At 30.0% G+C, this 1,536-nt stretch overlaps 1 protein-coding gene across 1 annotated transcript; it reads left to right on the top strand.

The window, feature by feature from the left end:
* Positions 224 to 1,261, top strand: LOC104701017 (basic salivary proline-rich protein 2-like). Its single transcript, XM_010416640.1, has 3 exons — positions 224 to 339; positions 489 to 547; positions 694 to 1,261. The coding sequence occupies exons 1-3, from the start codon at positions 276 to 278 to the stop codon at positions 1,159 to 1,161; spliced, it is 591 nt and encodes a 196-aa protein (XP_010414942.1). The 5' UTR covers positions 224 to 275; the 3' UTR covers positions 1,162 to 1,261.

Here is a 1,536-nt window from a genome sequence, read left to right as displayed (position 1 = left end):
CTATTTACTACACATTTATTACAATTTAAAAAAATCTTTTGATCAAAGATTTTATTTTCAGATAATTAACATATTTACAATTAGTCATCAAAATGTTAATTAGATAGTGACCAATAGTGAATCATTAAGATGTAATGTCAACATTTTGATGAGTAATGCCTTATGTACATATCTATCAATTTGCCAACACATTTGTTTATTTACCAATGGATTAGTACAAACATGTGTATATATATGGAGAAGCATGCATTAGTCATCCATAAATTGAAAGAAATATGCTTCCAAAGATGAAACTAGTGGTTCTCATATCGTTTTTGCTCCTTCCATTCTGTACTTCAAGTAATTTGAAAATGATCTAAATCATGAAATTAGATAGTTTTACATTTTCAATTTGAAAATGTTTTAAATCATGAAAATGTTTGATTTTTACCGATATTACACATATAATGATACTATTGTTTTTATTGAATTCACGTTTTCTCTTTTAGAGTTTGGTGATAGCTATGGAGATGGAGTTCTTCACACAGTCCAATATTCAGAAAATATGGTAATTAATATAAATAACCAAAATGCATATTTTTAATAGATTTTTTTTTCTCTCTCACTAATAATCAATATTTTCATTCATTTCAAATAAAGATTTGCATATGATATTATTGTGAAATTTTTCACTAAACCAAAAAAGTAATGTAGGTTGAAAAAAGTATCCCAGAAATGATAGATTATCCAAAAAGAGCCATAAATCCAAACAATGATCATAAAAGAAATGGTTGGGGTCGTCCTGTGCGACCACCACCATCGCAAATGAACTCTAAATACCATAAGATGCAACAACCGCCGCCGCATATGAATTCTAAGAACGATCAAACAATAAACGGTTGGGGTCGTCCTGTGCGACCACCACCATCGCAGATGAACTCTAAGAATGATCAAATAATAAACGGTTGGGGTCGTCCTGTGCGACCACCACCATCGAATATGAATTCTAAGAATGATCAAACAATAAACGGTTGGGGTCGTCCTGTGCGACCACCACCATCGCAGATGAACTCTAAAAACCATAAGATGCAACAACCGCCACCACATATAAATTCTAAGAATGATCAAACAATAAACGGTTGGGGTCGTCCTGTGAGACCTTCGCCACCACAAATGGATTAATAAAATCATGATAAAGAAGTAAATATTTAAAAGTATGATAACTATATGATATGTGTAACTGTCAAACTAATCAAATTAAGTAAATAAAATGCTATAATAAGCTTGGTCAAAATTTTGGTCATTGTTTGAATCAATCTTTTTTGATAAAATTTTGTCTTAATACTTGATTCATTTTTCTTTTTAATTATCAAGATAATAAATTTATTGACTCAAAAAAAATTAAATAATACACTTTTAAAAAGTTTCAAAATATTAGAAACACTTAAACTATTTTCAAAAAAAATAGAATTATAAACATTTATAGGGTATGAATGGTGATGGCAATGTCAGCGAATTAGTCAGCTCGATTTTTAGGACGGACAACAAATCGCCACA

The sequence above is a fragment of the Camelina sativa genome, chromosome 7, assembly GCF_000633955.1.
Source record: "Camelina sativa cultivar DH55 chromosome 7, Cs, whole genome shotgun sequence".
In the NCBI taxonomy this organism is placed as follows: Eukaryota; Viridiplantae; Streptophyta; class Magnoliopsida; order Brassicales; family Brassicaceae; genus Camelina; species Camelina sativa.
This window is presented reverse-complemented; position numbering and strand designations above follow the sequence as displayed.

Bases quoted from the DNA above. Each gene is read 5' to 3' on its own strand.
- LOC104701017 (XM_010416640.1), top strand. From the start codon at position 276: ATGCTTCCAAAGATGAAACTAGTGGTTCTCATATCGTTTTTGCTCCTT. The intron at 340-488 runs GTAATTTGAAAA...TTTCTCTTTTAG, and splicing joins CCTTCCATTCTGTACTTCAA to AGTTTGGTGATAGCTATGGA. The intron at 548-693 runs GTAATTAATATA...AAAGTAATGTAG, and splicing joins TCCAATATTCAGAAAATATG to GTTGAAAAAAGTATCCCAGA.